Source organism: Camelus dromedarius, chromosome 5, assembly GCF_036321535.1.
Source record: "Camelus dromedarius isolate mCamDro1 chromosome 5, mCamDro1.pat, whole genome shotgun sequence".
NCBI classification, from domain to species: domain Eukaryota; kingdom Metazoa; phylum Chordata; class Mammalia; order Artiodactyla; family Camelidae; genus Camelus; species Camelus dromedarius.
The window spans coordinates 15,160,356-15,173,622 of record NC_087440.1 but is presented as its reverse complement, the minus strand read 5'-3'; the positions used below and the strand labels follow the sequence as shown (position 1 = coordinate 15,173,622).

General features: G+C 34.8%; 1 protein-coding gene across 6 annotated transcripts in view; it reads right to left on the bottom strand.

Moving 5' to 3' along the window:
• Positions 1-13,267, bottom strand: part of GABPB1 (GA binding protein transcription factor subunit beta 1) — a 60,979-nt gene that overhangs the window by 25,973 nt on the left and 21,739 nt on the right. For all 6 annotated transcript variants that reach the window (XM_031453077.2, XM_064485610.1, XM_010995820.3 and 3 more), the window contains exon 2: positions 4,122-4,229. In XM_031453077.2, coding sequence (XP_031308937.1) covers positions 4,122-4,229 — 108 coding nt within the window. The remainder of the gene's footprint in view (positions 1-4,121; positions 4,230-13,267) is intronic.

Here is a 13,267-nt window from a genome sequence, read left to right as displayed (position 1 = left end):
AGAAGATTCTTAAACAATTCTTTCTTTCTCCATGCTCTATCATAGTTTTCTCTAACCGGCCCTTTCCAAATGCTTAAATTCTAATATTTAGTGAAGTACCTCAACAGCCCATTTAGCAACCATGACTTCTGCTCAGTGTCATATAATGGTTTATTTTGTAATTTTTTCATCTTGAGACCTTATCTTTTTGGCTGATGCTTATATATATATATATATATATATATATATATATATATATATATATATAAATAAAATATATACACACACATATATATAATGTATATATATACATATACACACACACATACATATATAAAGAGAGAGAGACACATATATATGTAGTCTGAAGGAAAAAAATGAGGCAAACACTCATGAACCCACCATCACAGTCCAGAAATAAAACATTACCAGCACTTTAAAATCTCCCCACATGCCGCTCCCTAATAAACCTTTACCTCAACTCCTGAGATAACTACTAGTCTGAATTTTGTAATGAATATTGCTTTACTTTACTTTTTTTTTTAATTACCATGTATCCTTAAAAATATTCTTCGGGTTTGCTTGTTTTGAACTTTATTTAAACAGAATCACAATGCATGTATTTCTCTGTGACTTGCTTTTTTATGTTCAATATCATGAGATTCATCCACGTTGATGAATGTAAGTGTAGTTTACTAATTTTCTCTACTGTATAACATTCTACCGAATGAATAAGCCACAATCAACTCAACCAATCTATCTACTGTTGAACACTAAGGTTTCTAGTTTTTTGTTATTATGAATAATGCTGCTACAAACACAGTCCTGCACGTGTCTCAAGTATGTGAATAAGAGTTTCTCTTGGGAATATTTTTAGAACTTCAATAGCTACATCATAGGGTATGTCCATGTTCAAATTTACCAGGTACTGCCAAACTGTCCTCCAAAATGCTTATACCAGTTTACCCATCTCCTTGCCAATGGTTGGAACTGCCAGACTTTTTTTCTTTTGGGGGGACTAGTCTGGTAGATATGCAATAGTAATTCATGATTTTACTTTGCATTTTCCCAATTATTAATGTAGTTGAGCATCTTTTCATGTTTATTAGTCATTCGAACTTTCTCTTTAGTAAAGTACCATATCAAGTCATGCATTTGCCCTCTCTTTTTGTCTTGTTGTCATCTCACTACTGTCATGGGAATCCTTACGTATTATGGACACTAATCCTTCTTGAGAGCTTTTTGTCTTTTTTATGCCAGGGCTTATTTATGTATTTTTCTAATTGAAGTATAGTTGATTTACAATAATATATTAGTTTCAGGTGTACAGCATAGTGATTCAGTATTTTTATAGCACATACTCCATTGAACGTTGTTACAAAATAATGGCTATAATGCCCTGTACTGTACAATATGTCCTTGTTGTTTATTTTATACAAAGTAGTTTGTATCTCTCAATCCCATGTCTCTATTTTGTCCCTCTCCCCTTTCCTATCCCCACTGGTAACCACTAGTTTGTTTTCTACATCTGTGACTCTGTTTCCATTTTGCTATATACATTTGTTTATTTTTTAAATTCCACAAATAAGTGATATCATACAGGATTTGCCTTTCTCTTTCTGACTTATTTCACTAAGCATAATACTCTGCAGATCCATCCACACTGCTGCAAATGGCAGGATTTCATTCTTTTTTATGGCTAACATTCCATTGTAAGTGTGTATATATACGTGTGTGTGTGTGTGTGCGTGTGTGCGTGTGTGTGTATGCCACGTCTTATTTATCCATTTGTCTGCTGATGGACACTTGGGTTACTTTTGTATCTTGGCTTTCGTAAATAGTGCTGCTATGAACACTGGGGTGCATGGATCTTTCTGAATTAGAATTTTCATCTTTACTGGATATACATCCAGGAGTGGAACTGCTGGATCACATGGTGGTTCTACTTTTAGTTCTTTGAGGAACCTCTATACCATTTTCCATACTGACTGCACCAATTTACATTCCCACCAACAGTGCACAAGGGTTCCCTCTTCTCCACATCCTCACCAACATTAGTTATCTGCAGACTTTTTCAGGATAGCCACTCTGACAGATGTGAGGTGTTACCTCACTGTTGTTTTGAAGGATCTTTTTGTCTTGAGGTGCCACAGGATCACTATGATGTGTCTAGATACAGATTGCGTTTATTGATTCTGCTGGTGATTTGTTGGGCTACTTGAATCTGGGAACTGCCATTTGTCATCAGTTTGGAAAAATCCAAATCATTTTTTTTCAATTATTTCATCGCTATTCTCACTCTCCTTGTGGATTTACGATTAGACGTATGTTAGACTTTGTCACACACTTGCCTTCATGACACCTGCTACCTTTTATATTTTCTACGTATTCTTCTCTGTGCTGCATTGTGGATGATTTTTTCCTATCTTTCAGTTTACTAATTTTCTCTTCAGCTGTTCCTAACTGCTATTAAAATCTTACCAAAAGTCTGTATACATCTGCTTCTACTGTCAGTTGTTTCAGTGGGTTGTTGTCCAAGTTGCTTTGTGCCCTTGTATGTTCAGTTATTTTTGATTGTTCACTTTCCTTGACATTTCACTTGTGGCTATCAAGCCTGGGATGAAGGAAGGTTCCTCCAGAAAGGACATTCATTTCCTTGTGTCAGGAACGTGGGGTAACCTCTAGTCCAAAGATCACTTTAAATTCATTTTTCAGTTCACAGTTTTGCAGAGTACACAAATATTTATGAGTTCAAGCCATAAATGTATGCAAAGGATGGCTTTTGACTACCAATTCTATCAACAAAACTTTACCTCTCTCCATTTGGTACCGGGGTTCAAGTCAGTTCATTTTCCTTGCAGTACCCTAACAACAGAGGCAGGTGCAGGGGCAGGATCCAGCAAGAGGAGGGAGGGACTATTTCTGGTTTACCCTTACAATGAAGGTACATCTCTTGCGGATTCCAGAACTATGTGGAAAGTATCTCCCAGGAGACTTCTCTACGAGCAATCTCAGGACTTTATCTTTAGTAACCTATGCCATGGAGGTGGGAAAACCAACAGGCAAATTTACTGAGTCCCCAAATGTTCTAAGGGTGAACCTTCTCTGCATTCTGGCCTTCACTTAGTTTCTCAGGTTGATAATCCTTTACTTTCTAACTCATCAGTGCACATAAGGCAATTAAAAAAAAATTTTTAGTGAAAATATCTTTCGCTTTTAAAGACAGACACTAAAATATTTATGGATGAAACAAAATAGTTCCTGGAATTTGCTTTAAAACAATACAAAACAAAGAAAGTGAATAGGGTTACAGAGGAAACAGAATTCATCATGATTTGATAATTTCTGAAGATGAAGGTTATGCAAGTGTTTTGTTTGAAATTTTCCATAATAAAAAAATTTATTTTGTTTTGAAAGAAAAATAAAAAGGAACACTGGACAAATAAGCCAAAGACAACAAAATCAAAACTCTGGATTTTTCAGTTGTTACCAGCGGTAGAGTTAACCCAGACTTCTAATCCTCCATACTCCCAAGACCATCCCTTCTGATTTACCTGCAGAATTAGACAGAGTTGTGGTTTTTGTCTTCCTCACAATCACCTTCTGTAATTACTAAGACCTCCCTCCCAATCCTTTCTACCTTCTGAGTCAGGTATGCAATAGTTTTGCAAGTATCAACTGAAATGTAAACAAATTTTCTTTTTAGAATCAATTATAACATTAACCCCAAATTTGTTATTTTCTGAATTATGAATTTTGCCTGTGCTGTTTATAAGGCTTTTAAATTAAATCCTAAGCAGCTACATTTTACATTACATTAATCCTTTATTACTGAACTCCATAGTCTAAAAGAAAAACCTGTGTGTGGACAGAATATTTAGACAAGGAAGTCCAATATTAGTGTGTGTGTGTGTGTGTGTGTATGTATGTGTATATATACACACACACACACACACTAGCCATTCTCTTTAAAAGCTTGCTATAATTCTAAAATTGCAAACAAACTCGCAAAAAAATTAATTTTTTACCACGTATAAACACATAGTGACTAAACTCTTATCTGGAAAAACTCAAAAATGAGAAGAAGAAAAAGAAAAAGAGGAAAAAAAAAAAAACCCCACAACATTAAAATCATTCTTTACCCAGTCTGTAGTAAAAGGAGCTCCATTAGCCATCAAAATACGAACTTCATCATCTTGACCTGCTCGTGCCGCTTCTAAAAGCTTCTTTCCCAAATCTACCAGGGACATCTAAACAAAACACAGACGAATTTAACATCTCCATTTATATATTATGACATTACTCTTTTTTCCTTCTATCTTCATTAATAAGTCAATTTTCAATTATCCTTTCCAAAGATTATGATATGGTTAAACTCAAACTATAGATCACACAAAAGCAATTTATATTTGAATTTTGAGAACAGATTTATTATTAAATATTTACCTAGAATAATGAAATTAATTCAAATTCTCTGAAAATAACTGGTGAAAGACAAAAGAGATAAGTGGCAGAGAAAGTTTGTCTAAAATTTAAAATAGGCAATAAACTGTTTTCACTGGAGAAGTTGTACAATAAATTTTTTTCACAAATGTGAATAGAAATAAGGTAAATATACTGTCCTCTTTAACTAGGGTAAAATTTAAAGTGAATCTGCCATAACATTTTTTGCAACAGTAAATGTGTTCAGAATTTGAAAATAAGTATTTTCAACCCTTATACCAGAAATACACTTTAAAGTTCTTTCAGAAAAGGCACAATTCACATTCAATGAAAATAATCAAAAGAGTCTAACAGTATTATCAACAGTGTATGTGTCTCACCAAGAACCTAGAAAGTAAGTATACTTGGTATCCTGAATTCAAGACACCTGAAAAGACTCATGTCACAGCCTGGGGGTGCGCGCGTGTGGTCTTGAACAAGAAATACTGAAATATGAGTTAGGGAAAGATCATCATAGGAGTACACAGATGAAGAAAGATTCAAATGTATCAGTGATGTTCAAATTCAAGGGATGACAGTTCTAGGAGAAGAAAGTTCCTAAATCCAGAAAAGACTACTATTCAATGATGCTATATAGTATCTGGAGGAAAGGCAAACGGGTAGAATTTAAAGCTTGTGGGGAAGGAAAGATGTGAAACCCCTGAAATTTACACAAGAAAAAATGTGCCTGGGGTGTGGATTTGTCTCAAAAAGTGACAAGGGGAAATAAATCATAAGAGAGGAATGTCAAGTTGATTAGTGTATCCCAACTGTATGAACAATTATTACTCAAGAAAGAGGGGAAAGGAGTATGTGTATGAGAAGGGCATTGACAGAATTTGGAGAGTTACTTATGCCAGAAAGGAACATAACGCATCACATAACTAGAAGTGTTAGGGAACCTAAAAGGGTTGATTAAAAGGTTCATTTAAAAATGTCCTTAAAAGAACACAAATTTTTTGACACAACATTGTAAAATGACTATAACCCAATAAAAAAATGTTAAAAAAAGAACACAAATTTGTTTAAATTATTGTATTTTTTTTTAGTAGATTCCATAACATAAAAATAACCAAACACAAAAAGAGCCCCTAGGAACAGATGTTAATACTAGGAGGCTCACGCAATGATTAGGTGAGATATATATATCCAAAACAGGCATTTGTCATTAGGCAGGAAAAGAATTTCTTATAGTTGTTCTATTTGTAAGGATATAAATAATCCATAATACATCCTATGGTGAAGAATAAGAAAAACAATCAATGCAGTTGTGGGTTTTATGTGGGGGTTTAAATGCTTTTTTGTGACATTCACAATATTTTCACCGTTGAATTTCTAATTTCCTTTCCTTTTTCCGCCCATTCTCTCATTCATACCTTGGTGGAGTCTTTGGAATCCAAAATACTCCTTAATCCCACTAAAAGCATTGAAATCACAAGAGATTACTGTTCTCTAATGAAGGCTTTTTTCTGAGGGAATATGTACCAGCTGGACAGGAGTTAACATTTTCAACAGGCAAAGAACCTGCAATGACTATTTTGCATTAAAGGCAGAATAAGTTAAGAGAATCTGACCTCTCTCCTACAGAAGTACAGTAAAATCCAAACTGGCCACGCTAACAAATACAGTGTCTACACTCTGGGTGACCAAAAGTTAATATTAATCTGGTTTCATAATGAAACAAGTCTTTCCCCAAAATACGTATTTTTAAATATGTCTTACACAGTAATATAAAATCAGTTTGCAGTCATTCAGCATACATACTGCCAGATGGTTTAGACATCTGGATATCTTTTATGAAACGGCAGCTTAGGGCTTTTCGTCATTCTTTAGAAATTGGGTTGTCTGCCTTTTTCTTAATGATTTGTAAGCATGCTTATATAGGTTCCAGATCTGAGTCCTTTGTAAGATATAATACATATTAAATTCATATTATTATTATCTCCCTCTAGAACCCTGATTTCTTGACTCTCCCACCCTGTGTTCTCTTCTTAAAATTACATAATATCTTCTACGAGTAGATAATTGTCAAGTCTCATTAAAAAAATAATCAAACTAAAATAAAAACAGCACAAAAATGAATGTAAGAAACATTAATATTATAATTATTTTAAAGGTCTGACTCAGATGAAAAGAGAAAAGAATAAACACCAAGCACTCAGCAGATCAATAGTCAGGGGCATGATCCCACATTTTCCAAAAGAGAAAACAGAAATAATTCACAAGAGTAAAAATGTTCAGCATCACTAATGGTCAAAAAATGTAAGTGATTTTTAAGTCAATTTGGCAATATTTAAGAAAAGTTATAAAAATGTTAAGCCTAATCCTAATGACCCAATAAATGACCCCAGTTCTGAAGATCTATCCTAAAGGAAAAATGAAAATATACCAAACGGATCAAAAGTATACGTGCGTGTTTACACATATTATATATACATATATATTCATTTTTATAATGTGAACAAACTAAAGGCAGGAAAATAGTTAAATTGTGGAATCTAATAGAATAGGATGCAGTAATATAAAATAGTAGTTTTAAAGTTATATAATAACATGAAAAAGTGATGCTATGTTAAGTGAAAAGATACAAAAAGCTATATACCACTGACTTACTAAACAGAAAGAGAGGAAAAAACAAAGAATACACAGGCTACTGGGGACCTAAAATAGCAAACATATGGATCTGCTTATAAAAACTGCAACAAAACAATGATGCATTTGAACAAAGCGATTTACTTAGTTCGAGCCCTCAGATTTAGTTTGTTATCTATATATTTAATCCTCAGAGATAAAATACCAGATTTCAATAAAACCACTTAAAGGCTTAGCAATAAAAGTTCTTTTTTGGTATGGCAAATAATTTTCCCCAAGCAAATGGTGAAGCCTGATTCAATTCAATAAATTTTAATGAATGATAAAAACACTTATTGAAAGTATACTATGTATATGATACTAAGTTTAATACTCCATTCTTCTTGAGAAGAAAACCCAAAACCCCACTGTAATAAATTCCATTTTGAATTTCTTTACTACTTAGAAAAAAATCTTATCATACTCTGATATAAACCATTTTTTAGCTCCAATTAAAATGTATTTTAGTAAGATCTATAAGGTAACTTCAAAATGTCTATAAACTAGCTACTTTTGCTCAAAAGTACATGCTGAGAGGGCCATCTAGTGGTAACAGGTATTACTACCAGTAATTACATTCGTAAAGCTTAAAGTCCATTTTGTTTTGAATTTCTATAGTTTTATAGTTCAAAGAGCTATTATGAAAATTAATATTTCCTGGACATGAAAACTCTCTATAAAACTATCAAGTACTAGTTCCATGTGAATTGTTACTAGCACTCAAAAAAGAATACTGTTTTATCAGTGATATCTTTCTATGTCAGCATACACAGACCTAAACATTCTTTTAACTGGCTGCACAGTATTACGGAGTGTGGTAGGTAGGCTGAATAATGGCTCCACCAAAGACCTCTAGATCCTAATTCCCAGAATCTGTGAATATGATAACTTCATGACAAAAGGAACTTTTGCAAATGTGATTAACTTAAGGATCTTGTGATAGGAAGAGTATCCTGAATTGCCCAGGCGGTCCTCACAAGGGTCTTTATAAGAAGGGAGGCAGGAAGAGCCTGAGAAAAAGAAGCAGATAGGAGAGAAAGCGAGAAAAAGAGATTTGAAGACACAGCAGATGCTAATCTTGAAGATGGAGGGAGGGGTCATTAGTCAGGAAATGCAGGCAGTCTTTTACAAAGTAGAAAAGGAAAGAAAATGGATACTCCCCTAGAGTCTCAAAAGGAACACAGCCCTGTTGAAGATTTTTTAGGTCTTCTGACCTCCAGAACTGTAAAATAATTTATTTATGTTATTTTTAAGGCACTAAGTTTGTGGTAATTTGTTATAGCAAATAGGAAACTATTACACTATAGAGGAAACAAATACAGAGTATGAGTACATTAATTCCATTTTAATTTTTCATTTTTACAAACAATGCTATAACACAGACATTCAACATACTCTCAGGTTAGCATTTTTATGGAAGTTATTCTGAGAAGTATAATTGCTAGAGTTTTTAAAATCACATTTTAATTGTAATGAACACTGCCAAATTATCTATCAAAATATTACACCAATTTACACTTCCACCATCAGTGTACAAGAATGACTGTTTCCCCATAAGGTCCCCACTTTCCTAAGAAAATTGACCCCAGGTCTAGATTTTCCTACAGTCAAGGCCAAGGATCCAGTGAAATCATAATCACAAAGCTGATGAAAAAACTTCCACAACAACTTTCTTCAGGAATCATGACCTGAGAAATTCCATTTCCACACCAGGATAGCAAGACTTTTTAACTACAAGACTCTTTACCATCTTTAAAGCCTCTAGTAAAAAGACATCTTTATGTGACAATGAATATATGTATGTTCATGTATAACTGAAAAATTGTGCTCTACACTGGAATTTGACACAACATTATAAAATGATTATAAATCAATAAAAAATGTTAAAAAAAAAAAAAAAGACATCTTTGCCCCCAACTGGGAGTTAGGGAGAAAATGTCCTTCTTGGGTTCTCCCATGTCATTTTTCACCCACTTAAACTGTGAAAGCCTGCTCAAAACCTTATGTGCTCACATTAAGTTCTATAGAGGGAACATTCCTTTTCAGGGAAACTTTGGCTTCTCTAGTGTCTACCTATTCTGTTCAAAACATAGGCCCTCATTTGACCCACCAACTCACCAATTATTAAATGATAATAATCCCTAACATTTATGTGACAAAGAATTTTACACACATTAACTCATTCAATCTCACATACTAAATAGTAGTAATTATCATTATCATCATTTTACAGATTAGGAAACCGAGGCACAGCAGGTTGCACTGCTCAAGGACAGACTGCCCGTGAGGATTAGAACAAAGGCAGTCTGGCTCCAGGGTCCATGCTCACAGTCACTATGCTATACTTCTGATCTGATCCTCCTAGTGACCACAGGCCAGATGCCCCCACTGAATGCAGACGCTAACAATTCTACTCCCTAGGCTAAACACTAACCACTATCTCTACCTACCTAATTTTATTTCACACTGAACACAGACATGGTAGAACAAAACTCCCCACCAAATTACACTCTGATTTGCCTTGGTCACCACATGGTTCATGTTTATGTGTCTTACCTAAATTATAAAATGCTTGAAGGCAAGGATGGTAGTTAATGTATCTTTCAACTAGATTCCTTTTCTTCTCCCCTTAAATATTGGCAATTCCTCAGTGTTTCAATTTTCAGTCCCCTTTTTCTTTCTCTACATTCTCTCATCTAGCAGATTTTATTTTTTTTAGCCGTGATTACCTGATAGCTTCCAAATCTACCTTCAGTCCAAACCTCTCTACAGAGCACTGGAGCCAAGTATTCAATTGCATAGACACCTCCACCTGTAGATCACAAAGCACCTCAAAATTAAAACTGTCCACGTACTGGCTTGTTCCCTCAGTCAGAAACTTTGGAGTCATCCTTGACTCCTCCCCACCCTCAACTTCCTCAATTTCAATCAATCAAGACCCATCACTTTTACCTCCTAAATATCCCTCAAATCCTTCTACCTCTTTCCACTGATACAGCATAGGCCTTCAATAAATATTTGTTGACTGAGTTTTTTCCCTCTCTCAAAATATTTGCCCATGCCTCCACCCTTTCTCTTAGAGCACCTCTAAACTAGTATCTATGCCTCAGTCTTGCCTTCCTCTAATTTATTCTCCACTCTGCTACCAAACTTCTCAGTCATTCTTAAGCAGAAATCATGTCTCTCCTCAGTTAACGCAAATAAAGTCAAACTCTTTGCCATGAGATTCAAGGCCTTTCATATTTGGCATCTGCTGCTGTCACCCCCACATCCTCCACTCACCACCTCTCACACTGAATTCTATACTCCAGATAATATGTTGTACTGGGCTCTTTTTCTCACCTTTGGGCACCTACACACAATATTCCCTCTGTCAAAAATAATGGTTTTCTCTCCACACTCATTTTGCCATATTTATTTCTACTTGTCCTTCAGAGTTCAGTTTATCTTCTCAGAGAAGGCTTCCCTGATGGCACCAAAATTAACTCAAGTATTCTTCCTGTGAGTTCTTCTAGAATCCTAAGTTTATCTCTATCATGGCATTTATCAAACCACATTAAATGGGCCTGTTTGCTTGGCGACAGCTTGTCACTGTGCCTGGACTGTGGTGCCTGGTGAACGGTCCGTAAGTGTTCTTTCACTGAATAGATAAACAAAGTTTACCATACTGTAGAAACTCCAGAAATACTTGGCATACCCAATAAAGCCACAACATTTGACTCTTTAAATGTAAATTAGGCTGAGAGCTTCACAAATTCTAATACCATAATCAACAGAATGCTCAAGTGAACTGGTATCAGCCTTGTAAGTAAATTCCTCATAACTAAATGAGGTTGGAACTTGCCTGGATATTCTTTTCTTCACTGGCAGCAACTCAAATTGACAGATTTGATCCAAGAGTCTGAAGTCAGTTCTATGTTTGCTGACTCAAAGGAGGAAACTATGAACATAATAAGTATGGGTAATGGCTTCATCTTGGACCCTTAGAATTACTCTTGGACCTGCCAGGTTAGTAATTTGGACGGGAAGCCAAAACTTATCTAATAATCAGCAATAGGATTGTGAAGGAAGATCAGCTCAGGGCCACCCTCAATGACAGTGGATCAAATCAGTACCAAACTGAGTTCAAAGGTTTCAATTCAGTACGTTCTAGAACTAAGCTGTCCAGTATAGGAGCCACTAGCTGTATGAGATTACTGAATATTGAAATGTGATTAGTCCAAATGTAAAATATGTCATTAGTAGTTTTTATACTGATTACATGTTGAAGTAGTGATATACAGAGTTAAATAAAATATATTAAAATTAATTTCACCTGTTTCTGTTGTTTTACTGTGGCTACTAGAAAGCTTTAAGTATGTGGTTCACATTATATTTCTATTGGATAGAGCTGTTCTAGAACCACTAGTCAAAACTTCTTAAAGGCACCCATTTTAGAATTTTGCAAAAAGTTGCAACATTTTACAATAAGATATGGGTGACAGGGGATAAGAGAAATAGGTGAGGGAAACTAAGATGTACAAACTCCCAGTTACAAAATAAACAAGTTATGGGTATGAAATGCAAAGTGGGGGATATAGTCAACAATAATGTAACATCTTTGTATGGCGACAGATGGTAACTAGACTTACCCTGGTGATCATTTTGTAATGTATAGAAATAGCAAATCACTATGTTGTTTACCAGGAACTAACATAGTGTTGTAGGTCAATTATACTTCAAAAACAAACTCACAGAAAAAGAGGTCACATTTGTTGTCACCAAAGGCAGAGGGTGTCAGGGAAAATGGAATTAGATGAAGGCAGTCAAAAGGTACAACTTCTAGTAATAAGATAAATAAGCACCAGGGGTGTAATGCACAACATGATTAATATAATTAATACTACTGTATCTCATATATGAAAGTTGTTAAGACAGTAAACCCTAAGAATTCTCATCACAAGGAAAAAAAGATTTTTTAGTGTGATGATGGTATTCACTAAACTTACTGTGATATTTCATGATGTATGTAAGTCACATCATTATGCTCTACACCTTAAATTTATACAATGCTGTATATCAACTACATCTCAATAAAACTAGAAGAAATATATACATATAAACATATATAGGTGTATGTATGTGTGTGTGTATATATATATATATATATATATTTATATATATATATAAATATAGGGCATTCTTTTAGAAAAAGTGCATCTGATAAATGATCCCCGTTATAACACTGGATAGACTTTCCCTCTAAAAACTATAGGAGGATATGGCCTTTGTCCTTGTAAGAGCCTCATGAACTCATTTGGGGATGACAGCATCCATAGATTCTATTAAATTCTTATCTTTGCAACCCACTGTCCCTTTACCCCATTCAACTACTAGTCTTTTTAAAATCACATGTATTTATCCCAGGAAGAGACTGAGGCTTGAAAGGAGTATGGGCAGTGGATGAAGATAAGCCTAGAATTCTATTAGATGGGGACCAGCAGATGGTTTTTTGAATTAGAAAAGCATAACTTACCTGTTTTACAAAGTGAAACCAACAAACTCCTGGATGCTAAGTCACAACAGTGAGCCATCAATACTCTGCCCAGCAGTGAGAATCCATACACTCTGAACTCTTCTCTCCAAGATTTCTGTTGTATCCATCCCTTGCTCTCTACTACCGCTAGTCTCACACACTCATTGCCTCATGCTTTAATCATCACAATAGCCTCTTAGGTGACCTAACTCCAGTTTCTCTATCCTGCTGCCAGGCAATCCCCCTAAAATACAATTTCACTCAATGTAAACATTTTTATATGTGAGTTTCTACACAGTACCTACCCTCAAAGAATTCAACATTTAGCAGGGAAGACATAGATCTCATAATTCTTTTGTCTAAAATTCTCATCAGTACAATCATTTTGAAGAACAATTTACCAATATCTAGTAGAGCTGAAGATGTACCTGCTCTTTGATCCAGGGATTCTGCTGTAAGGAAAGTACTCTATCTCCTTGTGTACTCTACGACATGTGCACAAGGAGAGGAACATGTGTAAGAATGTTTACAGACACATTATTTGTAATAGAAAGAAATTACAAACAACTTAAGTGTCCATCAGCAGAGAACTATTAAGTTTTTATATAAAAATTCTCAAATATAGAAATGTAAATGTGTATGTGTGTACACACACACATG